This window comes from Mus musculus, chromosome 14 (assembly GCF_000001635.26).
Source record: "Mus musculus strain C57BL/6J chromosome 14, GRCm38.p6 C57BL/6J".
In the NCBI taxonomy this organism is placed as follows: Eukaryota; Metazoa; Chordata; class Mammalia; order Rodentia; family Muridae; genus Mus; species Mus musculus.
In genome coordinates this window covers 66,107,377-66,132,981 of record NC_000080.6, presented here as the reverse complement: position 1 = coordinate 66,132,981, position 25,605 = coordinate 66,107,377, and the positions used below count along the sequence as shown (strand labels likewise).

The window sequence follows — 25,605 nt, the reverse complement described above, 5'->3', positions numbered from 1 at the left end:
TCACCCCCATCCAGAGCCTTTCCTCTGTGTGGAGACACACACAGCCTTCCATGGACACAACACTCTTTGTTTTAAAAATGCACACCCAGAATTTGTTTGAAATAAGTCTGGTCAGATACAGATACGAGAATGAGGATCATCAAGAAAGCAGTTTATACTCACAGATCCTGGCACACAAGAGGCATAGCATACCATACCCCGAGCAGGCAGGAGGAAGGAGGTCTAAATGGGAAAGCCATGATTAGTGAGCCCTCTCCTTCCCCCCCCTCCGCCCTCCGACTGTTCTGAATAGCTTTGGGGCTTTAGGGGTGGTTATTTACTTTTTGTTTTTGTTGTTGTTATTTTATGGAACAGTATCTCACTATGGATTCCTGGATAGCCTGGAACTCTCAGAGATCTGCCTGCCTCTGCCTCTCTGCCTCTGCCTCTGCCTCTGCCTCTGCCTCTGCCTCTGCCTCTGCCTCTGCCTCTGCCTCTGCCTCTGCCTCTGCCTCTGCCTCTGCCTCTGCCTCTGCCTCTGCCTCTGCCTCTGCCGTCTCTGCTTCGAGTTCTGGAGTTAAAGGTGTGGGTCCAGGTTCTTAGACTGCTTTAACTGTTACCTTGAAACAACCTAGAATGATCTGGGAAGAGAATCTCATTTGAGAGATTGCCTATATCAGATTGGCCTGTGGGCAAGTCTTGGAGCGAGCAAGCATGTGTGTGTGTTGTTTTGATTGTTAATTGATGTATAGGGGTTCGCCCACTGTAGGTAGCACCATATCTCAGGCAGGGGGTGATTCTGAACTGTGTGAGAAGGCTAGCAGCATGTGCCTGCCCCAGACAGCATCTTCTATGCTTCCTGCAGTGATTCTTCGGCCATGAAGTGAGTTCCTTGGTCCAGAGGTAATAAAAATAAATGCTGAACTTCAACAAATAACCCTTAGACAAACACAGGTGCTCATTCTGCCCTTGGGGGTGCATTTTCAGAGGGTATACTTTAGGAGGCAGTAGCCCAATGGCACCCATGGCAGAAGGCAATGGGCAGCAGATTCTCCACTCAGGAGACACTACTCAATTAGCATGAGTTTTTGTACATAGTTTCTTACAAGTCATTTATGTCCTGTTAGCGAGAACAGTCAGGCTTGCTGGTGCTCAGATCTGGAAAGTTAGTGTAAGCTGCTGTTCAGGTCATTTCCAGTCATTGCATCTCAGCCATGCAACCCAGGGACATCAGATCAGAGCCATGTAGACCAGGACCATGTAACCCAGGGTCATCAGACCAAGGCCATGCAGACCAGAGCCGTATAGATGAGGACCTGTGCTGAATAAGAATAGTCTTGGCTGAATAAGCTCGCAGCATCCCAAGGCTAGAAGTATGGAATACCTGGGTCTTGTTTATGTAGGTTCTCAATAGAATACCAGCTTCTTTTTCTAATTTGTTGTTGTTTGTTTGTTTGTCTATCTGTTCTTATCTATTAATGACCTTCTCGACACTCCACTTTCACTCCCTCAGTGTCTTGCACTGTCTTAGGTGTGTGCTAATTCTAGCGATCCAGAGACATGGGACTGACTTTACTCACTGCTTTGAATGGGAAGGGAACTCATTCCAGGGTCTTCTATTAGTTGACTGGTGACTATCATATGTCATACACTGAGAAATGTCCTATTAGACTTCTGTTACTGCAATGAACTACCCGAGGAAACGACAGATAAGCGAGGTTAATATTGGCTCCCAACCAGGCTGACTGGCTTTGTTGCTTGGGAGCCTGCGGTGATGGGAAACTATGCTTGAGGAAACCGCTCACCTCATGGAGTCTGAGAGGCAAGGAGAGAAGCAGGAGGGGGCCATGGTCTAATATTCTTTCCAAGAGCATTCCCGGTGACCCAACTCCTTTCAACTAGGCTATACATTTCAAAACTTTCTACCGATTCTCCAGACCCCCAGGCTGAGCACGTCAGTATTAAAACGTGGTCCTTGAAGTAACAGTTACTCTTCACATACCCTTAACTCAAACCTTGACATCCAGAGTCCAAAGCACCTGTCAAAGCCTGGGAGATCAAGATGCCTCCCAGTCTTGGAAGAGAAAAGCCCCTCCAGGCACTTTTTTGTGTCAGCAGGAAGGCAAGCAGATCATACGCATGGGAATCCAGTCTTCTATTGCCTGTAGAGGTTACTGCTACCACATCTTCACAAAACCCGTCATCGTCATCATCGGGTGGGCATGTGTGCATGTATGCGTGTGCCCTGGCACGGAGGCCTGAGGACAGTGTTCAGGAGCCTTCCACCACATGGGGCTCAGATATCAAACACAGGTAGTTTGGTGACAGCAAACCCCATTTATCAGCTGACCTGTCTCATCAGCCCCATTTGTAGCTTATCAAACATACAGACTAACCCTAAAGCTTTAGAAAGCACGCTGTATCTTCCAAACACCAGCCAAACCTTCCAGGACTGACAGACAACACAAGAATATATGTACATACACACTCTCCTGACTGGGGACAGAAGCAAGCAGAATCTTGCAGACTTGGGGCCCTATTTTGTGCCTCCTTAGAACCTGTCTGTTGGGCCATGTGGGGATCTGATGATGGCAGGGTTCTGGAGGCAGGAAGGCGTGGTGGGTGGGAAGGGGGTCATTGGTCAGGGAAGGGGGTCATTGGTCAGGCAAGATAGTTATGGGGTTTTCAGCTAAGGCTGACAGAAGCAGCTTTCTGTACCAAGCACCATTCTTCACAGAAATCTTCCTAGTACATGACAAAACCTTGGCCCAGCTGCTCCATCCAAAGACCTTAGAGTTGCTCACCCCTGGCTGCCCACTGAACCACATGCTCTGACTTGGCTCCCAGTCAGCATGACAATTCATTTCTCCTTGGCCAGAGCTGAAAACTCAACTAATGCAAGAAGTGGGCAAATCATGGGGTCAAAATACAGTTGAAATTCTAGCCTGGACTTCAGTCATCTGGACAGATGTCAGCGGGTCAATCTCGTTTCCAAATGTTCTCTCACTACATTTCTTGAAACATTTCCCTATTAAGATTAAAGCTTCAAGTGCCTGAGGCAAGAACTTTGTGGGGTTTGATAGTTATAGAGGCGAGGATGGCTAGTCCCATAAGGAGGCAACTGAGAGGATTGTTTGTGCGCCCCAGAAGGTGCCAGCTCTAGCACATCAGAAGATCTAGCCTTGGACTTAAGCACGGATTATCCTCATTGGTGGAAGTATGTCACTTGATGAGCCTGGGAGCCACTAGAGTGTCAGTTACCTCAGACAAACAGCAAGGTGGGGGGTGGGGGTGAGAGATATATTGGCTGATAGCAAGAGGGTTCTGGGGATCTGGCAAGAGAGGGGAGTTTCCATAGGTTTCTGGGAGAACAGAGAAGAGACTAAATAAGAGAAGAAGAAAAAAAAAGAGCTGAATTTGTCAGCTGGTCATGGTAGACTCTGATGATGTGATATTAATGTCTGTGTCTAGAAGGGTCTGGGAGCCAAGGTGAGGATTCTGGTGCTCATCCACTTGTTCCCCCGCTCCCCAGGAGCACAGAGAGAAAAGAAAACAGCAGAACACTAGAGGTAACCTCAGCGGAAGCAGGTTCCTTAGGTAAGAGCCCCAAGCCAGGCAATAAGAAATGGCAGGAGCAGGGAGGCCAACAGGAGAGGAGGGGAGAGGAGAAAGGGCAAGGGCATGGTGGATTTTTACTAATGATGGGCCTGAAGTTCCTGAATGCTCAATGGATGTGGAAGACACTTTAGAAAGGTTTGGGGGGAGGGTGGTTATGAGTAAGAAGTTTCCTTGTTGGCAATGACAGAATATATGTGTGGGCCTGCGGCAGCTTGGGGAATTGAACTCAGGAAACAAGCAAGAGTAATAGCTGCAGCCCAGGTGGGAGTGCAGGACCCTGAGGACTATGATCTAAGAGGACTCTGCTCTACAGCTGACCACTGAAGCCATGGGGTCTGTACCATCCCTGCCCACACAGTAGCTGATGGAACTGCCATTCGAGACCCTTCTCTCGTGTCCTCCTTTGGCTCAGAAGCTCCCATGTGTCCTCTGGACTGATGCCACTGAGCTAGTGAGCCTGGCTCACAGGTCTTTACCTAGATTCGTACTGGGAATAGAGTGAATGGAATTTAATTCTGTAATTCTGTAATCCAAGCAGCTCTTCTATCAAAGTTCATGAGCCTGTATCTAAGCTATCTTACAGTGTTCTTGTTTACAGGCCTGGAGTTTTCTTCTAGTCACATGAGCAGAAAGGGGATTGTTAAGACATTTGGGTAGGATGCAAGAAGCCAGTTCAGAGACCCTACTGCCAGGGGCCAGAGAGATAACTCAGTGGATAAAGGCAACGGCCGCCAAGCCTGATAACCAGAATTCAATCTCAGGGACCCATATGGTGGAAGGTCTAGAAACTCTACAGCCAAAACACCACTGTAAGAGTGATCACATGATGATACAGTTTCAACAAGGCTATTGCTGGGCCATCCTCAGGTACCATGTCCACTCAGAACTAGACTATAGATGCTCCTCTATTTCAGCCTCCACAGAAAAACTAGATGCTTCCACTCCCACCATTGCTGAAAGAAAGTTCCAGCACATACCCCCGTCCCCTCAGGTCATCCATTGTCATGTCTAGTCTCAGATAGAGGCACCAGATCCAGTGTCCTATGACCAGTCTTGGGTGCGATGCTTTGGGAATTGCAGCACCTGTGGAATCTACCACAAGAAGGCAGTGGGCAGAATGTGAGAACTATCCTAATTAGAGAGAAGCTGTTTGAAGGAGCTGTGTGGCTCTGAATGACAGATGCAGCTTCCTGTCTGTGGGTGACCACAGACACTGAACAGCTGAAATATAGTGATGGACATTCCTCGTCTCAGTCCTCTGGAAGCAACTGGCCCCATTGGGAATTCAAAGGTCCCATGAACCGTACTCACCAGTGGCTCTTACCTTTTGTCTGCTACCCTTACAGATGCGTCCCAGCTGCATACAATAGTACATGGTTCATAGTAAGTACTTTGTATATATTTGCTGAATGAACCAAAGGAATTTCCCACTAGAAATAGCATACGATTAACAGACTAAGCATCAGGCAGAATGTGGACTCAGTGCCTCTAAGAAGTTTGAGCTCAACTGAAACAGTCACAGCAGAGAGAGCTCTCAATGTAAGTGCCTCATCCAAAAAAAAAATCAAGTGAGGTTGGGGGGCGATGGAGAGGCGCCACAGTGGTTAAGATCACTGGCTATTCTTCCATCTGGATTGCACTCCCTCAGCACCTACACGGTGGCTGACAGCTGTCTATAACTTCAGTTCCAGGGGACCCAACACCCAACATCTTTCTGCCAAAACAACTAAAACCATCTCCTAAACCTTCTTCCTGAAATTATTTGAATCCAATCAGGAATGTTACAAAGTCATTAATTCATCTAAACAGCATTAATTCATGAAAGTTCATCTTCATGTTGATCTGCAGGAAATGTACCCAAAGGATGCCCAGGACTCATTAGACTATGTAATGATAGCAGGAAAGTCATATCATCAGGGAGAAACAATCCTGGGATGAAGTCTTTCAGGCTGTGCCTCCCCAGAGTGCACCCACTATAGCCATGGAAACAGTGGGCTATCTCCAGGAAACTCACTTGCTAGACAGAGCCTGTCCTGGATGGCTTCTGTCAGTTGGGGGTCACCACAACATGAGGAACTGTATTAAAGGGTCACAGCATTAGGAAGGTTGAGAAGCACAACTCTAGAGGCTCGCAGAGAGTTGCTGGGCTTCGGTTTCTATTTAAAGCTTGAAGAAGCTAGTTCTATCAGTAGCAAAGAATCAGCAGCAGCAGCAATGGGGGAAATGAACTTCTCAAGAGTGAAGGCTAAGATAACAAAGCAGTGACCCTTCCTTCCAGGTCTTTTTATCTGGGCTGCTACCAGAAGACGCCACCCACATTTCGGATAGGTCTCCCCTCACCAACTAAGCTGACCAAGACAGCCCCCCATCCCCCCAGGTATGCCCACCATCCAACCTCATTCAGACAAATCCCCATTCTGAGTTGTGTCAAACTGACAACTACAGATTTCCATCACGCTAACCAAGGATGATTGCTGTTTGAAGATGGAATTTCATTTTTTGAGACTTCACAGTTTTCTTTTTAAGGAGGGGTTTGTGAATTCCATTTTTCGTAGCCATGTTTTTCTTCTTTGCTTTGTAACTGTTATACACATATTCATTTGGCCTCAGCAACACTCTACCTGTCAGAATGTAGAGGTGTGCAACAGAAACCACGTTTGCTTTTTCAAACCCATGATGTATTAACTATGAGTAATTGGGAGGTGTGTTAAATATTGATAATTGTCAGAAGTATTAAATATGGGTGATGAAACAGACATATAAAGTATGAGTCATGAGGTAGACCAACAAAATCTCTGAAAGGATTTGTTTCCAGGCAGCCAAACCTTTAAGAAAGAAACACCACCAGGGATCTAGAAGCTGCTACCTCTGCCCCAGTCAGCTGACTGGGAACCAAGTCAGAGCATGTGGCTCAGTGGGCAGCCAGGGGTAAGCAACTCTAAGGTCTTTGGATGGAGTAGCTGGGCCAAGGTTTGTGTTAAGTAGTAACATAGGAATCTCCTGTTTGGGGGCCAACTGTCTACTATCATAACAATACCAAAGGTTATTAGCTTAGAGAAGGAAAGGGTATTTTCTGGTTCACAGATTTGGAAATGTCTTCCCACGAATGGTTGACCTCATTGACCTCAAAGCAACAGTACATAACAAAACCTGTCACCTCAGGGACAGAATGCAAAGGAGAGAAACAATGAGGGGCCAGGGTCCCAATATATTCTTGAAAGACGTATCTCCAATGACCAGAAGACCTCCCTTGGGCCTTCAACTCTTCAAAGTTTGGCTCTCTCATAACAGTGCCATTGGTTGGGGGTCAAATCTTTAGAGAAGATTTAACCAAGTCATAGGCTCTTGGAAGGAGCCGTTGTTGAAGGTGAGACCAAAGCAGAGTTCAGCCTTAGTCTGGAGCCTTGGAGGACCATTTCATGGCCAAGCAAAGTTGTTGGATGTGCAAATCTGGAACTCAAAGGAAAGTCTGTCAAATCAGAGACTTATTTAAGAGTTTGTATACAAGCTTATATATGCAGCTGAGGTTAACACTGAGTGCTTGAGCCTTCTACCTCTGCATCTGGAATGCTGGAATTACAGGCAGACGGGACCATACCCAGCTCACGTTCTCTCTCGTTCTGTCTTCAGGCCCAGGACCATCTCCTTCCTTCCTTCCTTCCTTCCTTCCTTCCTTCCTTCCTTCCTTCCTCCCTCCCTCCCTCCCTCCCTCCCTCCCTCCCTCCCTCCCTCCCTCCCTCTCTCTCTCTCTCTCTTTCTTTCTTTCTTTCTTTCTTTTTTTTTTCTTCAGTTTTTCAAGACAGGGTTTCTCTATATGGCCCTGGCTGTCCTGGAACTCACTTTGTGGCCTCGAACTCAGAAATCTGCCTGCCTCTGCCTCCCAAGTGCACCACCATGCCCAGCTATCTCGTTTATTTCTTAAACACTCCATCCACTACAGGCACTCTCAAAAGACCCTTTCTGTTCTCAGGGCAACACCCCCACATTTTCAGCCACTTTCCATTTCTTAGGTGTGAATCTCAGAAAACACAAACTGCCCCAGACAAGACTTGAGGCAAGAAGAGGAAGTGTCTGAAAGACTCACAAAAATTAACCCACAGTAGGGCCATTTCCCACCACCTAACACGCAGCAACCAGAGCAAAGGAAGAAGCCAATTCCCGGTTTCAGTAAGGGAGGCAGTCTTTCACAACAGCCTTGGACTAAACGGTGGATTTGTTAATTAACTCATTAGTAGAGGAGGTTTCTCTTTTTTCTCTTAACTAGGGAGAGCACTGGGCCAAGGGGCAGGAAGGTTCCAGAAACCTCCAAGAAGCCCAGCTCACTTTTAAACAATACAGTGTAGAAAAAGGAAACAGACTCGATTAATTTCTTTTAATCCTCAAGAGAAAAAGTATTCTGGGTTAGCACACCAAGACAGGAGGCTGTCTTGCATTCCAGAAACACTGCTAGAAGAAGCAGGCAGATGTGAGGGGGTTGCAAAGATGTGGACCACATTTAGAGAAGAGGGTCCACAGATCCCAACATACATGGGATATGCCAATCAAGACCAAATACTGAAGGAGAAAATGTTTAGAATATTCCGTCTCCTCCAACCTGCCTCCTCAAGACCCCTCTCTCCCCATACCAAGCCTGTTTCCAAACGGTCAAAGTCTGAGAATTGGGGAGCCTTGGCAGGGTTTCTAGTCCTTAGGCTAAGGAGGAAAAAGTGGCCAAGACCAGGATTGACACTTGGGTGGGACATCCAGCAAGAAGCTCCGGGCTAGGCAGCTGATCAGTAGGCAGGGCAGTGTCAGTACTGGGCGGGGCGGGGCGGGGCGGGGCGGGGCGAGGGGCGGTGCTGAGATTGGCACGACCCTAATCTTAGGTTCCCACAGCCAGCCTCCCCACTCTAGGCCACAGCCTTCCAGCTTCGTGTCTGTGTCAGCTTGACGCTGCAGCCCGGGCCGCCATGGCGCTGCGTGTAGCCGCGTTCGACCTTGACGGAGTGCTGGCCCTCCCCTCTATCGCCGGGGCTTTCCGCCGCAGCGAAGAGGCCCTGGCACTGCCTAGGTAAGGGGAGCCGCGCTGGGTCAGTGTCCCGCCTGGTGCCCTGTCCATACGTCCAGCCCAGGTTTCAAATTGCTTTCCAGGTGAGCCTGGGCAAGATCAAAATCATTACCTGGTGTTAAAATGCCAGCGTGCACGAGTAGATCTATTGCCCTTCTAAATGCTAAGTAATTAAAACTTGCTTTAAAAAAAAACTCCTTCATGAAAAGAGGCGTTATTACCATTTGCTGCCGGATTAATGCTACTGAACTGGGTCTTTAAAATACCCGCCGCGATTTACAAGAAAGTTCAGTCCTAGGCCAGCGTTATAGGAGAACTAGTGCAAGAGCAGGTTACAGAAATGTCCCACAGCCCAGGGAAACGGGAACCTGGGAGGCAGTCACTAATATCAGAAAGTAGTAGCTCTGATTCAGACCGAGGAGGGAGGAAGCAGGAAACAGTAGAAAATGTCTGGAATAAATATATCAAAATATCCAGACATGGGACTGGAGAGACGACTAAAGTTAAGAAAGTGCTCTTTCGAGCCACCATGTGGTTTCTGGGATTTGAACTCAGGACCTTTGGAAGAGCAGGGCAATAGTGGCACACGCCTTTAATCCCAGCACTTGGGAGGCAGAGGCAGGCGAATTTCTAAGTTTGAGGCCAGCTTGGTCTACAGAGTGAGTTCCAGGACAGCCAGGGCTACACAGAGAAACCCTGTCTCGAAAAAAAAAAAAAAAGCAAAACACAAAAACAAACAAGAAAGAAAGAAAGAGAAAGAAAGAAAGAAAGAAAGAAAGAAAGAAAGAAAGAAAGAAAGAAAGAAAGAAAGGTGTTCTTGCTGAACTTTTGAGGCCCAGCAACCAAGTCAGGCGGCTCCGGCGGATCTGACTCCCCCTTCTGACGTCTTATGATACCTGTATGCACAGATGCACACACAAACACATAATTTAAGGCCATTGTTTAAGACAGGGTTTCTCTGTGTAGCCCTAGCTGTCCTGGGACTAGCTTTATAGAGCAGTCTAGCCTCGAACTCAAAAGAGCCGCTTGTCTTTGCCTTCTAAGTGCTGAGACTAAAGGCACCCCCACCACCCAGCTACATGTAATTTAAGAAGTAATAACAATAATTTTTTAAAGATCCAGACATCATTCATTGTATCTGAGTTCATGTATAATTTTTTTCTACTTTTTTCTCTTTTTATTTTCCAAACTTTCAGTTTAAAAAAGATGTTTTATAATCAGAAAGGAGGAAAACATATTTATTTTTAAAAAAATTAAAAAAAAAATGAAAGATCACTCTAGTATCACCCAAGGAAAAGAACAAATGGGTAATTTCAAATTACCACTGAGGGGAAGAGGCCTAAGGGCAGCTTGAGTCTGGGAGATCTGCCTCATTTGATGGTTCTTGAATTCTTATGATAACAAAGGCCAACCGGGATTAACCTTTATACTATAGAAATCTTGCAAGTCAACCCAAAGGATGCAGAGAGCGGCTTGTTTGATCACACTGTAGGTGGCCTCAGCCTTGCTTGATCACACAGTAGGTAGCCTCCCTGGCTGAATACCGTGTTCCTATGCTCAGTGTAGCTTCCTCCCTCTCTGGCTCGTTGTGACTTTGTATCTTCCTCAGCTGCTGTTCTGGAAAAGTTTCTGTCTCAGGGTGAATAAACACATCAATAACTAAGAAGCACAAATAAACAAGTGGCTACAATGTCTATCTCAATGGGTCACACTGCCGAGGCTAATTGGAATTTGACAGAGAACTACATTTGAAAGTGAAAAGCCACCTACCTTGTGCTTGCCCAAAAGGAGCCCTGCATTTGGGTGGGGAAACTGAGGGAGAAATGATGAGCTAGTTTCCAAGAAGTGTGCATGCAAGTGTGCGTGTGCATGCATGTATGCGTGTGCATTCATGTGTGCGTGTGCATGCATGCATGCGTGCACATGTGAGACTATGCTCATTTTTTGTTTTGCTTTTGATTTTTAATCTTTTTTTAATTTAACTTTTTTAAATTATTCACTTTACATCCTGCTCACTGCCCCCCTCCTGCCCATCCCTTCCCACAATCCTTCCCCTCTTCCCCCTCCCCTTCTTCTCTGGGCAGGTCCCGCCCCCTACTCCCCAGGTATTACACCCTGGCATTTCAAGTCACTGTGATGCTAGGCGCATCCTCCCCCACTGAGGCCAGACAAGGCAGCCAGCTAGTAGAACATAACTCATGTACAGGCAACAGCTTTTGGGATAGCCACCATTCCAGTTGTTTGCAGCCCGGATGAAGGCTAAGCTACACATTTGCTATATATGAGGCCTAGATCCAGCCCGTGTGTGTTCTTTGGTTGTTGGTTCAGATTCTGAGAGAACCACTGGCCCAGGTTAGTGACTCTGTTGGTCTTCCTGTGGAGTTCCTATCCCCTTTGGGGTCCACAATCCTTCCTCCTGTTCTGCCAGAAGAGTCCCCTAGCTCCATCCAGTTTGGCTTTGCATGTCTGTGTCTGTAGCTGAGTCAGCTGCTGGGTGGAGCCTCTCAGAGGAAAAACATGCTCCTGTCTGCAAGCCTAACAGAGTATCATTAACAGTGTTAGGGATTGGTGCTTGCCCATGAGATAGGTCTCAAGTTGGGCTGGTTATTGGTTGGCCATTCCCTCAGTCTCTGTGCCTGCATTTCTTGTAGACAGGATAATTTTGGAGTTGAAAGTTTTGTGGGTGGGTTGGTGTCTATGTCGCTCCACTGGGGTTCCTGTCTGGATACAAGAGGTAGCCCCTTCACATGCCCAATTTTATGTGGATATGCATGGATGAATGTTTTAATGTGTGTAAGTGCACGGGTGTGCTTGCTTAACCTGCCTTTTTTAGTCATCTCTCCACGTTAATAAGGCGTTGCCTTTCACTAGGAATTTGGGGTAGCAGTTAAATTAGCTGATATGAAAGCAAATGGGCAGCGGTGTTCTTGACACATGCTATTATTTACCAAATTCTCCATGACTAGAGAGTGATGCATTTAGCATACCACTAGATGATACTTCACACAGCTCCTCTGTGACCAGGGTTGTTCACAGGTGTGTAATATAGAGTAGGCCACAGCAAAATGAACTGAGCTTGGGAGGTCAGAGTACCGGGCTCTGAGCTTGTTTACCCATCAGAGGTATAACCTAACTGTGTAGGTTTCAGAGAGTGAAGAAAATGCCTCTTCCACGCACTGGGCATTTCCATCCTGCCTGCAGACATAACCCTGCCCAAACAAGTGACCAAAGTTCAAGGTCCCTGGAAATTTCCTTGTGTCTCTCATTATTTGTGTTTTGCTCTTATTGTATGTGTGTGGGTGTTCTGTCTGTATGTGTATCTCTGTACCATGCGCATGCCTAGTGTCCATAGAGGCAGAAGAGGGTGTTGTATCCTCTGGAACCAGAGTCCCAGATGGTTCTGAGCCATCATGTAGGTGCTGGGAGTGTAACCTGGGCCCTCTGGAACAGCACACAGTGCTTTCCAGCCCCCCTGTATCTCTTAATTCACCAGTTTCCCTTTCTGTCAAGTTCCTTTCATTACTCGCTGACTTGATGAAGCATTCTTAAACTACAGTGCTCAGGGGCTGGTGAGATGGCTAAGTTGACAGAGGTGCTTGTTCTTCAAGCCAACAACCTGAATTCCATCTCCATGACCCTTGTGGTAGAGGAAGAGAACTGACTCCCTCAAGTTGCCCTTTGACCTATTCATGTGCATTGTGACATGTGTGTGCATGTGTGCCAAGGACCAGCCTCAGCTTGGAGAGGGGTCCTGAGGAAGGGGTGTTTGGGAGCAGCGAAAAGAATGACACAAAGTAAAATTGTGGGTACAAGCTGACAGCCAGTGTTTTGTTCAAGACGGTTCTCTCTGAGCATCTCCTGACAACTCATCCAGATAGCCCAACTCTCAAGGACCAAAGCCCAGTCTTTCATTTACATAGCTATTCAGTCATTTACTCCAAGTTCCCTTTTGATTATCCCACAAATCAGAATTCCCCTTGATTCCTAGTAAGAGACCACAGCACATTGTTTTTTGTTTTTTTAATTTTGCAAATGAATTCAGAGATCTGCCTGCCTTTGTAAGCACAAACAATAAACTTAGCTGGGTGGGATCTTGTCCTGCCATCACTACTCCCAAAGTCTCTCTACCTCCTTTCTTAATATCTTCCTGACATACTGGCTTATAGTGCAATTGCCTTTGTTCTTTTAGGTCCATGAAGCCCCTCATATAATTCATATTGCATCCTTATATTTTGCATAATCAAGAACTTATATTTTTGAACTCGTGTTTTCAGAGTTCTTTCCCACATCCTTAAAGGCTGTCCTGAAGGTCATAGGATCTACCATTTTTACAAAAGCCTCATGCTGTCTCTAAGTATTATGGCATCATCAACTTTGGCTGAGAGGACATTCCCCGATAACCTTGGCAGACAGAATATTTCCTGATAACCTTGACAGAATATTTCCCAAAGGAGGGACATGAAGTATATATTGTTTTTACTAACAAGCCTCACACCAGTAACTGCCAACACTCATGGAGGCCCACACCCTGATGACTCTGTTCCAGGGACAGGAACCATGTCACATTCATACCATGTAGGATTCTGCACACGTGCACACACCTACATAAATAACTGCAATAAAAGATTTCAAAGATGGCCTAGTCAGCCATCAGTGGAAAGAGAGGCCCATTGGTCATGCAAACTTTATCTGCCTCAGTATAGGGGAATGCCAGGGCCAAAAAGTGGGAGTGGGTGGGTGGGGGAGTGGGTGAAGGAGCGTGTGGGGGACTTTTGGGATAGCATTGGAAATGTAAATGAAATAAATACCTAATTTTAAAAAAATGCAGATCTCAAAATTGATGGGAGGAGATTGATGACGCCTTAGAAATTGAAGGCCCTTTCTTACAATATGGGGCCCATTAAAAAAAAAAAAAGGTTAATGTTCATGTTTTCCAGTGGCAAGAATATTCTTGTTATCTCAAATTGCTTTTGCTTTAAAAATAACCCCTGCCTGCTCTTGCAACGCCACACTGCAGTCTTGTTGGTCTTGTTCGTTCTTCTTTAACCAATCCCCATTTTCCAGGGAGAAACAGATAATTTCCTTACTTTCTCCATCTAACTCATACACTATAACTATCTGGTTACCAATCACTGTGCATTTCCTAAGGATGGTGTTGTTATTTTCCTCATCTTTTACATCACAGGCTGTAGCTCAAGCCTCACACACTTAGGCATCTAATAAAAGCTTCTGACGTCCAACTCCACTCTGATTCTTAAAACTGCAGGGCAACTGCTAAAGCGCCTGCGGAATCTCACTACAGAGAGGGCCGTGTTCTGACACTGGACTGAGGCGGTATTTGCATTGCTCTGAGTTCACTATGAATTGTTGGATGGCAGGTTGAAAACGTGTGAATTCGATGTCGATCGTACCTTAATGTGGTGATTCAGAAAACACTGTTGGCAAAAGTGGGGCAGAGCCATTACTAACACAGGAAAGTTGGTGAAGGCCACAGATGTATTTTTGTAGATGCACAGAGCTGCGTTTACCTGAGAGAGGGCTAGTCTGTTTAAAAACAAAGCAAAACAACAATAACAATAACTCCACTATAGTCAGAAACAAACTACTGAAGTAGGAGATAGTTGTTCTCATGACTGGGATGGTGAATAATTGCAATGGGCTTGGCAGGCCCAGCTGATAACAGGCAAGTTAGCGCTGCTGAACAAAGAACACAGATTGGCTGGCTTAGCAACAGAGTGTTCCAGGAGGGTGGAAGTCCAGCTTTCAGCAAAGTGATGTCTTGGCTTGCTTTTCTTTTGCTGTGATAAACACGGTGGCAAGAAGCAACTTGGGGAGGAAAGAGTATGATTGACTTACAGGTTACAGTTCATCTAGGGAAGCCAGGGCAAGAACTCAGAGCAGGGAGAACCTGGAGGCAGGAACTGGAACAGAAACAGTGGCAGAATGGTGCTTACTGGTTTGTTATTCTTGGCTTTCTCAGCTACCTTTGTTATACAACCCAGGGATGGCTCAGCCTAGATGCCAGATTCTCCCACATCAATCAAGAATCAAGAAAATGCCCCGCAAACATGGCAAACAGTCAGTCTGAGGGAGGCAGTTCCTCAACTCTCTTCCCAGATGTGTCTAGATGTGTGCCAATTTGATAAATAAATAAATAAATAATAAAATAAAAAAAAACTATGACAGGACAATCTTCTCCATGTCAACGTTAAGCACACAAGCATATCCCTATAAGTAATACTCATTTCATTTCTTGTACCCAAGATCTCCATGTTAATATCACAGTATAAAATACAGTCTGACTTTTAAAAGTCCCCTTGTCTTTAAAAATTTCAACACGTAAAAGTTCAAGATCTCTTTAAAAATAGGAAGTCTCCATTGTGAGCCCCTATGAAGTTTAAAACAAGCTATATACTTTCTTATTCCAAGAGAGGATAATTGGAGGACAGTTACAATCAGATCAAAGACGAGCTAAACCCCAGCAGTGTAACTACTCAGTGTCTGGCATCTGGGATTCATTCATGATCTTCTGGGCTCCAAGGGTTAAAGACTCCCCCTCCCCAGTGCAGTGAGCTGCAGCACACACAGTTTGTCTCAAAGGCTCAGGCTCCACTCCATACCTGTCTCCATCCTAGGTAGCTGTTGTCCTGATACTTCTGATCTGTTGTGGTCTCCACTCCAAGTGACACTAGTCTCCCTGCTGACCCTGCCACACAATGCTAAGGTCCAGCTGCTTTCCACGGCCCCTTTAATCCAGCAGCTCTCATGTCATCAACACTAATACCGTTGGAGAGGCTCTTACATATTACCAAGTTTGGCTGCCAGTTTGAGACACAGCCTTGCCTTCCCGCTGGCCCCAACCACAGCCTCTGTGTGCTGATCCTGATGAAATACCTCACAGAAGATCTAATCACAGTGATTCTGGCCTCTTGGTAATCACATCTGATTCTTCAGTCCCCAGCCATAGATAGAGTCTTCATCTAAAATATCACACTAGATTTGTTGACGGTTGGTTGCTTCCAATGACTCTCTCCTTGGCTTGAGGATAGCATCCTCTCTGTATGCCCAAGAATGTTCTGTGTTCTATGTGTGCCTGTGTCTAAGTCACCTCTTTTCATTAGAATACCAATCATGTTAAATTAGGACCGGCCCCAAAGGTTTCATTAGCTTCATTATCACTTTAAAGATTCCATCTCCAAATATAGCCCTATTGTGAAGTACTGGAAAGTAGAACTTCCGTGTAGGGATTTTGAAGGAGAGATATTTCAGTCCCTAACACAGGAAATGTTTTTAGAAATTAGAGATTAAGATAAAATAGGGACTATCTGTGCAAATAAGTACTAAGGAAAAAAAATGTGCCTTTTGAAGAATGTGAGCTAAAAATGGCTCAATGTGGACAAACTTGACCTTGGCTTATATAGACCCATCCTTTCTGACAACAGTTTGTCTACAAATATAAATGGCAGCCCTCTGTCCCTGCCATGGGACACATGATGAAGTCATCAGATAGTTGGTGATGGTGCTGTTCCTTGTGTCTTCCAGAGACTTCCTGCTTGGTGCGTACCAGACGGAATTCCCAGAGGGACCCACTGAGCAACTCATGAAAGGGAAGATCACATTTTCGCAGGTGAGGGGATGCTGTGTGGACCCCTGAGGGAGGTCCTCTGCATCATTAATTTCTGCCCCATCCTTCAACACCCTGTGGGCATGTCCTGCAACCCCACCCCCACCCCCCATAACTCACAAAATAGCAAGACACTGAAAGGTGTGTTTAGAACTGGGTTGTTGTCTGTCTGGGCCAACCTGAGGGACTTTTCAAGCCTTGAGGAACTGTGACAAGAAATCATGACAACTAGAGTGGCTATTTCAGGACAGGACCACTCAATTAACTCAATAACTATAGAATAGGGGGCTTTGGAGTCTGGGACTGAGGTTTGGGTTTATAGGCCTTTCTTACAGATCAAGACCACAACAAGTTACTTAACATCCATTGTGCTACCAATAAAATGGGGTGATGATACCACCCATGTCTGAGTGGTTGTGAAGCCTGGGAATGCTTAATGTTGTGCGTTTCACTCAGTCAGAGCCAGTAAACATTGTTCCTGGTACGAAATTCTCAGTTTTTTTTTAAATAAGGTAGTTATGGTATTCACAGCTGCAAATTCACAATTAGTGTGTCCATAAAGAATCTGTCTATAAGCCCACAGTTCTTTTAAAATCTACTTGTTGAAAAGTTGTATTATTATAGACACTTATTACTCCATCAGAGAACGTGGGGACCACCTTCGTGAAAAGAAAGATCATAAAAGACAGAGGATCGGGGTGTCTGCCAAAGATAGTGTCTCCTATATGTGACATGAAATCTCAATATGGCTGCCTAAAGAAGACTATCACAATGATAGCATCAGTTGATATGACAACACTGATAGAGGAAATCTCACAGGAGCCCACCCCTAGGTAAAGAGCTATAGACAATTCTGACTGCTGAGAGAGCAAGAGTCAGTTCCCTAGGGAGGAGTCACCTAACTGATTATCCAATCCCTGGTGGTCATCCCTAAACTTAGGTACATACATTCATACATATATACATACATGTGCACATGCATGCTCACACACATGCAAACATATGCATACATACATGCATGCACATAAACAAACTAAATTAGAGGGAATAGAGGAAACACAGGAAGAGTTGGAGGAGTAACAGGGAGGGATGGAAATGCTGTAAGTCCAGTATTCTTGTATGACATTTTCAAAAAAAAGTTGAATTAAAAAATATACACAAAGCATTATGAAAATCCCATGATGAAATCCATTACCTTTTGTGCTAATTTTCAAATTAATAATAATAAAATAAAATTTAAAAAGAGAAAGAAAAGGCTTACCCATTTGTGATATTGCTGAGAATGTCACAGTTACTTTACCATACACACACACACACACACACATACACACACACACACACACACACACACCAGTGAAGGACAGTTGTGCCAATGCCATAGGGAGCAACTATTTCTGAATCTTTAACAGATAAAAATGTCTTCGGCAGCACGACTCAGGATAGGGAGGGGATGCCACAAGGGATGCCACAGGGGATGCCACAGGGATGGTTTTGGAGTGAATTTCCAATAAGCAGCACCCTGACCCGCATCTGATTCAGACATCCTGCGCAAGTTCTGTTAATCTAGAAATTCGTTGGGTTGGAAGAAGTCTGAGAAACCCAATTATAGCAGAATAAAAGTGTCTAAAACTTGAATTGTCTTTTTAAAAAAATTATATTTGGAAGCTGTCCTCATTTGCTTTCCATTACTGTGATAAGCACATGACCAGAAGCAACTTGGGAGGAAAAGGATTTATTTGGCTTACAGGTCACAGTTCATCACTGAGGAAAAGTCAGAGCGGAAACTCAAAAACCTGGAGTTCGAAACTGAAGCAGAGACCATGAAGAAGTGCTGCTTCCTGGCTTGCTCTCATGTGCAGCTACCTTTCCTGTAGCATCCAGGACCACCTGCCCAGAGGTGGCATTGCCTGCAGTGGGCAGGACTCTCTCACGTCAATCATTAATCCAAAAACTGTCCCACAGATTTGCATACAGGCCAACCTGATGCAGGGATTTTCTTACTGAGGTTCCTTCTTCCTAGATGACCCGATTTGTCTCAGATCGATAAAATACTGCCCAGGACAGAGGTGAACTTTGTCCCTTAACTCCACTTATTTTCAGTATGAAAACAGAAGGGTGCACACAGCTGTAGATCTGGGCAAGATTTCCAAACTGAACAGTTTTTAGCACCAGGTTGAAAACCATAGCGAGTGAGATGGGGTCTCCTCTATATGACTGTGGACGTGACCGTTTCACAAGCAGCTGCTTAATTTTCATCATTCTTAACTGTGTGAGCATTGGGACAAGGGGAGCTTTGCTGTTTGGTGTCTTCTGCGCAGCCTTGTGTATGTGTTGTCCACAGATGCTACTGCAGTCAATTAGCAATAATTTATCCATGTGGCTACTGGGGACCCACTGTATGGATATACCCCATTCTGTGTAGCTATCCTGTTTAAATGGATGCACTTCTGGGTAGCTGCTCTTAGTTTGAGACGCTCATGAATAGTTTTGAAACGGAGTATGTGTGCTACAATCCATCTGCAGTGAGCTTGCTAGAACCATGCCATAGCTTAGGCTGCTAGTGTAGATATGCTATAGAAATCTGGGTGATTCAAATATCAGGTATTCACTTCTTGCTCTTCCAGGAGCTGGAGAACACAAGGCATCTGGGGAGGGTGCTCTTCCTGGATTCCAGTCAGCTCTCTTCTTGCTGTAGCCTCATAGTAGAAAAAGCAAACTCCCAAAGCTCCTGTGTCTTTTTATAAAGGTACTAGCTCCAGGTATGGGGACTCTACTCTCTATGACTCAGTCATCTCTGAAAGCCTCCACCTCCAGATAATATACACTGAGAATTGGGGCTTCAGCATATACATTTTAGCAGGATACAGATGTTTGGTCCACCATAAGCTGCCATAGTAAAACAGACTGAGAATATTAAACAGAAACTGAGAAGTTATAGACTAGAGTCCCAGACAGATTGGTTTCTTCTGGGGTTTCATATTGCAGACAGCCAGTTTCTCACTGGCTCAATATATGACTTTCCTTTTATTTATATGTATTAGCTTTAGGTTGCTTGAATAAAATGCCTAAGGCAATTAAGTTATAAAGGGAAAATATTTATATAGCTCACAGATAAGAAAGAGTCCTGTCCAAGATTGGACAGTTCCATAGTTCTGGGCATCTTGTATAGGCAGTACAATTTACATTATGGACCAGTTAGAAGAAGAGAGAGGCTGGGAAGCTAACATCCCACAATCCCCTACAAGCATATACTCCCAATGGCCTAAGTACCTTCCACCCCCTGTGTCTCCCAAAGACTTCATCCCCCAACTATAGTGCAGTCCTTTGGATTAAACTTGGAGGACAGTATACCTATTTAATGATAGCATGGAGCCATGTCCTGATTTCATCCTCTAAGGATACCCATCTTATTGAATTGAATCCCAATGACCTAATTTAACCTGACTCTCATCTTTAAAACCCTTGTCCCCAAAAGTCATTCTGAGGTGCAGAAGATGAAGACTTCAATGTTCTAGGTTTGAAAGGACAGTTTTCATTCAGCTATAGTAGTAGCCATTTGTGTAGTTTCTCTTTGAAGGTTGGATGTTATCTTAATGCCTGTGGCTCCTTCTCCAAGGCCTATGTTAAGATTCTGTCCCATACATAGCCTTAGGCTGTAGAGCCTTCAGGTAGTAAGTCAGGAGAGTACAGCCCTTCAGAATGAGGTTAGAGTCCTTGGAGAAGGGACCATAGAGAATTAGTTAGGCTCTTCTCCTTTGAGAAAAATGACTGATACTATCTATGACACAGACAGCTGTAATATCCAAAATGAATTCAAGACCCCCCAGTACCTTCCTCCTTCAAAAAGGACTTTCCAAACTGTACTAGCAGGCCAAGTGCAGAGCCAGATAAGGAAGCTGCCTGACTAAACAAATGTAAAAACATCATTTTAGTGGTCAAAGTGATTAAGCCTGCAGCTACTAAAACAATATTAGTTGTTCTCAGAAAAATAGCCATAACAAGATTAGCAATTCTTCTGCCCCTCACCCCACACTGAACACTGATAAAGACCACAAACCACCCTGACCTTGTTGCAAGAATTCCCCTGACGTTAATAGCTGTAATGTTTCTAGCTGATCCATAACTTCAAAATGTACTATTACTTTGCTGACCAAATCATAATAGCCCACCATGGGGGCAAGCAAAGTGAGGGACTAGGCCAAAGGGTTACTTAGTCTCTATACAAACCAACCAATGCCTGAAAGGGTTACTTGCTACACCAATGAAAACCCTGTTACCCAAATCTGCCCCTTACAAAGGTATAAAAAGTGTGTTCTTTCTTTGTTCTGGGTCTCTCCTCTGGCCTGCATGCTGAGAGGAGGGCCCCGACATGTTGGATCAATAAAAAATCCTCATGCGGTTTGCAGCGATGGCGGCGTTCTCTGTGTTCTTTGTGAGTAAGGGTCTTTTGATGAACTCCAACATTTGGTGTGTTGGCCAGGAAGGCCCTTCTCAGGAGGACACAGACACCATACATACATCAGAGGTAAAGTGGGATCCCTGTCTGTCTGTCTGTGTGTCTGTTTCTGTCTGTCCATCTGTTTTGTTCACTTGTGTGTCCTCCACTAGACCACCTTCTGATTCTGTTTTGCTTTTTGTTTTGCTTTTTGTTTATCTGGTTTCAGGTCTGGTTTTGGTCCCAAGGGGACGACTGGTTATCTTGGTTTTAGGTTTTAGGTTGGTCTTAGGTTTTGAGGGCCTTCTCGTGAAGAGGGGCTCATTTGGGGTGGTCGCAGCAACGTGGGCCACAAGGCTGGAGAATACTCCGGTGTCAAGGTGGGAAGTTGGATCTGAAGGATGCCCTGTTATTGGTCTTGTTTGTGTTTTTCATTTTCTGTGGTACTGTGATTCTATGGTGGTTGCCTGGAGAATGGTTTCTGTGTGTCTTGTGTATCTCTCTGTGTTTAGATTTGGCTCTGGAGTTGCGTTAAGGACGCCCTGTTTTGGTCTTGTTTGGTTGGTTACTTTCTCTCTCTGTGGAATTACTGTGACGCTTTATCTGGACAGCTTCCATGTGTGTCTTGTGTGTCTCTTTGTGTTCGGGCTTGGACTAACGACTGACGACTATTTTTGAGTTATGCCCTCCGGGCAAAGTCTAAAAACCCTGTCAGTCCCTGATGCTGACCTCTTCCTTTCAGATCTCCAGCTGCCCTGCCTCCCACTCTCCAACTCTAAAGAGCACCTCGCAGGGCACAGCAGCCCCACCCATAGACCTGGAGCCTAGGGAGGACTGAGCTCAGGAAACCCGGAGCAGATGAGGGGTGGTCCCTGAGAAGTCAGTGGCCCCAGTTGTTGTGACTGCTGAAGGGGAGATGGAAGAGGCTGTGGGAGTGGCCGACCAGGAGTGCCCTATGGTGTTCTGAGCCCTGGCTGCTTCTCATTCTTGCCTAATGATGTTTCCCTTTCCCCTGCATTCACTCCAGGCTTTGGCAGTAAACCAGAGTGCCTCTTGTTAAATGTACCAGGGAAAGGGGGGGAGAATGTAATATCCAAAATGATTTCAAGACCCCCCAGTACCTTCCCCCTTCGAAAAGGACTTTCCAAACTGTACTAGCAGGCCAAGTGCAGAGCCAGATAAGGAAGCTGCCTGACTAAACAAATGTAAAAACATAGTTTTAGCGGTCAAAATGATTAAGCCTGCAGCTACTAAAACAATATTAGTTGTTCTCAGAAAAATAGCCATAACAAGATTAGCAATTCTTCTGCCCCTCACCCCACACTGAACACTGATAAAGACCACAAACCACCCTGACCTTGTTGCAAGAATTCCCCTGACGTTAATAGCTGTAATGTTTCTAGCTGATCCATAACTTCAAAATGTACTATTACTTTGCTGACCAAATCATAATAGCCCACCATAGGGGCAAGCAAAGTGAGGGACTAGGCCAAAGGGTTACTTAGTCACTATACAAACCAACCAATGCCTGAAAGGGTTACTTGCTACACCAATGAGAACCCTGTTACCCTTATCTGCCCCTTACAAAGGTATAAAAAGTGTGTTCTTTCTTTGTTCTGGGTCTCTCCTCTGGCCTGCATGCTGAGAGGGGAGTCCCCAACATGTTGGATCAATAAAAAATCCTCATGTGGTTTGCAGCGATGGCAGCGGTCTCTGTGTTCTTTGTGAGTGAGGGTCTTTTGACAAACTCCAACACAGCAACTCTGTCTGCATCTTGACTTTGGTCTTCACAGACTTCGGAATTGTGGGAAAGGAATTTACCCCGCTTCTGGGCTCCCCAGCTTCTGTTACTTTGGTGCAGCCCAGGCATGTTCATCCATTTCTTTCAAGGAGCATGTTTCCACGGTTGGAGCACACACATCTGAAGTTAGTGGTGCTGCCAAACCTTCCCCAAGGTTGCAACCACTGACTCCGCTATCCACCCTCATCTTTCTGCTTTACAGTGGGTACCACTCATGGATGAAAGCTACAGGAAGTCCTCCAAAGCCTGTGGAGCCAATCTACCTGAGAATTTCTCCATAAGTCAAATATTCAGCCAAGCTATGGCAGCAAGAAGCATCAACCGCCCCATGCTTCAGGCAGCCATTGCTCTCAAAAAGAAAGGTAAGAGTCCTATACTGCCCATCCCATGGCTCAACTGAACCAGAGCCCCTGAGAAGCTGAGGTCAGAGCACTATTGTGTTTCAAGGTCACAGATCTGAAATACTCTTAAAGCAAGCACCAGAGCATGTTTGAGACATGAGACAACTCTGTATTGTTAGGATACCTTGAGAAATGACATAATTGTATATAATAAAGCAATTACCAGTAACTGCTTTATGAACAAAATCCTGCCCTTTGGTTGGTACTAATTAGTATCAATAATTATTCAAATGAGCAAAATTTTTGCTTTTAAGCTGCTCTGATTTTCCCAGTGTTTGAGTGTCAGAGTGTCAGTCTTTGGGTGTCAGAATGGTACTAGGAGGTGGTATGAGTTGAGGTGATGTCATGTGGTCTAAGACACAAGGTCAAAACCATCCATTAGCAGGTATTTTATTTTAGTGCCTGCTTCTTCATAAGCATCAATGACAACATCCACATTAGACTTACATCATTATGTTCAAGGCATCTGACTCAACCCATCTGTGCTGCTATAACAAAAGACCCAAGGCTAGGGAGTTTACAAAGGACAGATACTGCTTCTTATAGTTCTGGGGGCTGAGAAGCACAAGAACAAGAGACCCGTATCTGAGAGGGCTTCCATGCTGTATGTTGCATGTTGGGAATGGAGAGGGAAGAATAGAGTGTGAATGATGGGGAGACAAGATATCCCACCTTGCAGGCCCAGTTATTTTACAAAAAGCACAGACTTCCTTCCTGAAGGCAGAGCTCCCCATGCCCTGGTCATTTTGTTAGTCATTTGCCCACTAACCCTATCATAGTACGAAGTTAATTTCCAACACAAGTTTTTGGGAGACACATGCAAGCCATAGCTCATCCCATGTCCATACTTCTTCCCTCACCATCGGCTTGTCTGTGTCTTGTTTCCAATATCTCCTGCTTCCTGCCATGGTTGACTGTGTGGACAGAGCCAGGAGATGATGCTGCTTCTATTTGGGTTTCTCCGGTTTTGAAATGGGAGTGAGGTTCCTGATGGTCAAGCCAAGTGGTTTTTGTAGAGGGCATGAAGCCCTCATGCTCACTGACTAGAAATGTTAAACATACAAGGTTGTCTCTTCAAAGGAAGATGCATACCTGTTTTCTGCTGGAGACGCTGGGAATGAATGTAGTTAACAGCCTGGTGACCCATAGTATCTGGAGAACCAGCCCACATTTGAATTCCCCAGACTATTATGTCTATTTCAGTCATTCTCCCTAGACCCTTACCTTGAGCATTGTTCTGAGTCAATAGAACCTATCTTTATGGAAGAGGCCATATATACTTTGTGAAGAGTTTCAATGTACACGTGTCTTATGCTTATACACATGGGATTGAGTTAATTATCATCAGGAAACATTTTCCAAAATTGTGCTGTGCTTAAAATATGCCTAAAATAAACTGCCTGGTGTCAGACTCTAAAATCAACATGTGCTACTTAGTTGCTTTAGACTAGATTTACTTCTTGCCTTCCCACCACGGAGTTTTCATTAGTATAGACTACAGAGAAGCATTGGACTTCACTGTGGGTTCTGAGTAGTGTGTGCCATGGTCATCTGTCAATATGGGAGAGATAGGTGCTCCCTACCAGCCACAGAAGTGGAGAGAACCACGTAAACTGAGGAGACTTAGACACCTGTATAAAATGAGGCACTAGTGTCAAAATGCTGATGTTCACAGTATTAACCAATCTTCAGAAAGCTCCATGCTCAGGACTGTGCCGGGAGGTGCTCTGGGTAAGGTGATTCTTTCTCAGCTCCTCTAATGAAAGCTGTGTATGTAGAAATTGGAATCAGTTAGCAGGAGCCACAGTAGGAACTCCCCCATTCTCAGAAGCCCCTTGGAGGTACCCAGAGTATTGTGGGGCAGAGCTCTCTCTATAGCTGATACAATCTCTAATAACTTCCTTCTCAGGATTCACAACATGCATTGTCACCAACAACTGGCTGGACGACGGAGACAAGAGAGACAGCCTGGCCCAGATGATGTGTGAGCTGAGCCAACACTTTGACTTCCTGATAGAGTCCTGTCAGGTTGGGATGATCAAGCCTGAGCCTCAGATCTACAATTTTTTACTGGATACCCTGAAGGCAAAACCCAATGAGGTTAGTAGGTACTCCCTTTCACGGGGAAAGGGTGTCCCAGAGATTTTCCAACAAGGGAACCATTGAGTTTACAGGCTGGGGTACACAGTCTTAGGCCGTTCCTTTTGTGTCAGGAGGAAGGTTTTTGACATGTAGCTTAGTCCAGATGTTCCATTGATGTAGCCCTTCTGTGACTATAGGTTAAAACATATGCTGTTAGAGCAGCTGCCCGAGTTTACTCACAAAGAAACAGAGACCCTGGAGACTTTGCCAAGAACATGAAGCTAGTGAGAGTCACCCCACAAAAGGGTGATCAGGAGTGGATCTCCTTCTGCCAGGCCTCCCAGTCCAATCCCTGTCCAAGCTTCACATCCCACTTGAATCCTGTCTCTGTCAATTAAATGTCCCGGGAGTCACTATGCTGAAACACTGTATTACACTCTCCTACTCTAATCTTAAAGGGTAAAGGAAAGGTCCCTCTCCTTCATGTGCTAGCCCTTCCTGCTGCCACAAGATGCCAGACCTAGACCCCCACACCATCCCTGAGGGTCCATGTTCTTCATTTCCTTACCATAGAGCTGCCCCCAGTCCTGTTCTCCTCCTGAGGATCTCTTCACACAA

The 25,605-nt window shown here is 45.3% G+C and overlaps 1 protein-coding gene across 4 annotated transcripts in view; it reads left to right on the top strand.

Annotated features, from left to right (window-relative positions):
- Window positions 1-8,459: 8,459 nt before the first annotated feature.
- Window positions 8,460-25,605, top strand: part of Ephx2 (epoxide hydrolase 2, cytoplasmic) — a 40,151-nt gene continuing 23,005 nt past the window's right edge. The window contains exons 1-4 of one of the 4 annotated variants that reach the window (NM_007940.4): window positions 8,460-8,647; window positions 16,187-16,271; window positions 22,707-22,866; window positions 24,815-25,005. In NM_007940.4, the coding sequence (NP_031966.2) occupies window positions 8,547-8,647; window positions 16,187-16,271; window positions 22,707-22,866; window positions 24,815-25,005 (537 nt within the window). In that variant the 5' untranslated portion in view covers window positions 8,460-8,546. Of the gene's footprint in view, window positions 8,728-16,186; window positions 16,272-20,595; window positions 20,794-22,321; window positions 22,570-22,706; window positions 22,867-24,814; window positions 25,006-25,605 lie in introns of those variants that run through there. The other 3 variants (NM_001271402.1, NM_001271403.1, NM_001271421.1) reach the window with 3 other exon arrangements.